Genomic DNA, 1,816 nt, shown 5'->3' with positions numbered 1-1,816 from the left:
AAAAAAAGTGACAAACATTGAAAAAAAAACATCGAAAGTGTTGAAAAAATGGACAAAAACGTAAGAAAAAAGCGTCAACGAAAGTGTTGATTTTCAATTTTGACGGGAAGACAACACAAGGGTTACGTTGTTGTTGTTAGGGTGTGCTCCTTTTGTAAGCCACTATTCAACTATAGACGATCTTTGTGGCGTTTCAGCCGGATCATATTCAGCGACACACACGTTTACGTTTCCGCGTAGTTAGTTAGCAGATCAACCAACGGCGGCTAGACTTTAACAACAGCTAGCTTGGGTTAAACTACAGCTAATACCGCTAAAACGTTCGGTTAAATAACGTTTTAGATGCTGAGAGTTACCGTTTCCTTCACCAGATAGCTGTTTAGCTAACACGTGGTGTGTATATCGTCTCTGATAGGCAGGGAATTACTTCCTGTTTGGACTTTCTGGTAGCATGGCTGCTAGCGGGGAAACGGCTAACATGCCATCGGAACAAGAACAGCATGAAGTCGGAAATATAACCCAGGAGGAGGACCTGGAGCTAGCGTTAGCAAACATGACCGTGGAAGGTAAACAGCAGTACCAGTGGTTAAAGGACTAGTACTAATACCACACTGTAAAAATACTATGTCACAAGTACAGGTCCTGCACTCAAAGTTTTACTTAGGGAAAAGTACAAAATCATCATTAGTATCAAAATGTACTTACTATCACAGTGGGGTTTTAGCTTACTTTACTCAAGTAAAGGATCTGAATATTTCTTACACTGCTGATAACAGCCCATCAATTATTTGTTGATTATATATTTAAGTAGTAACCCGAACATGCAAAGTAACTAAATATGTTCCACATGTAGTGGAATAGAAGTAAAAAAGTGACATGAAAAAAACTTCAAGTACCTAAAATTTGTACTTAAGTAAAAGTAGTTAATATCTTTTATATTGTTTTGCATTACTTTCTTGTTATTAATGGTAAATAATAGCAGTGACACAAGCCCGTCTAAGAAGTGCATTAGGTACAGTCTATGATTAGATAAGACATCTTCCCCAGAAACCAGACAGGAGCCAGTCAGTCACACATCTATCAGATCGCGGTCATGATGCTTCTACTGTGGTGTGAATACAAAATACTGATAATAAATCATCTGATAATTTCTTGTATGTGTGTGACGTGGGGTTCACCACTGCCACGCCTCATTGTCAGCCTAGAGGCAGGACTACTGTCTCCAACAGGGATAGGGAATGGAAACACAAATTATCAGCGATCGATTGTATCGCCCCATAGTCCCCAAAGTAGAGCCCGACCGATAAAGGATTTTTAATGCCGATACGATACAAATATTTGGTTACTTAAAAATCCAATATTCCGATATATCGGCCAATATTTATTTAAAAAAAAAAATCCAGAAATGTGTTACAAAACATAAACCGATTTCCCCAACATTAGTTATTTGTAGTTATTTATTAGTTCTCACTAAAATAGTATGATAATAATTTGTTTTAATGTCACAACAGAACAGAGGAACATCAACATATATTAAAGTTCTGAGAAATAAAATGTATAAAAATACAAACTTAAGATATGAAACTTAAAGTCCTTTTAACAAAAACACAATAATAATAAAAAAAATCAGTGTTGCCAGCAGGGACGTGGTAGAGCGCCCTCTGGTGGACAAACTATACAACGCCAACACTCATTTATGGTTCAACATCCGTTTTTATTTTATTTTTTTATATACAGGTTAAAGCCAGTAAATTAGAATATTTTGAAAAACTTGATTTATTTTAGTAATTGCATTCAAAAGGTGTAACTTGTACAT

At 36.1% G+C, this 1,816-nt stretch overlaps 1 protein-coding gene across 1 annotated transcript in view; it reads left to right on the top strand.

The window, feature by feature from the left end:
* Positions 1–177: 177 nt before the first annotated feature.
* rnf214 (ring finger protein 214) overlaps positions 178–1,816 on the top strand; it is a 7,677-nt gene continuing 6,038 nt past the window's right edge. The window contains exon 1 of the mRNA XM_032516933.1: positions 178–566. Coding sequence (XP_032372824.1) covers positions 452–566 — 115 coding nt within the window. The 5' untranslated portion in view covers positions 178–451. The remainder of the gene's footprint in view (positions 567–1,816) is intronic.

The sequence above is a fragment of the Etheostoma spectabile genome, chromosome 5, assembly GCF_008692095.1.
Source record: "Etheostoma spectabile isolate EspeVRDwgs_2016 chromosome 5, UIUC_Espe_1.0, whole genome shotgun sequence".
Lineage (NCBI taxonomy): Eukaryota > Metazoa > Chordata > Actinopteri > Perciformes > Percidae > Etheostoma > Etheostoma spectabile.
The sequence above is the reverse complement of the archived record's forward strand: the minus strand, read 5'-3'. Positions and strand labels throughout refer to the sequence as shown.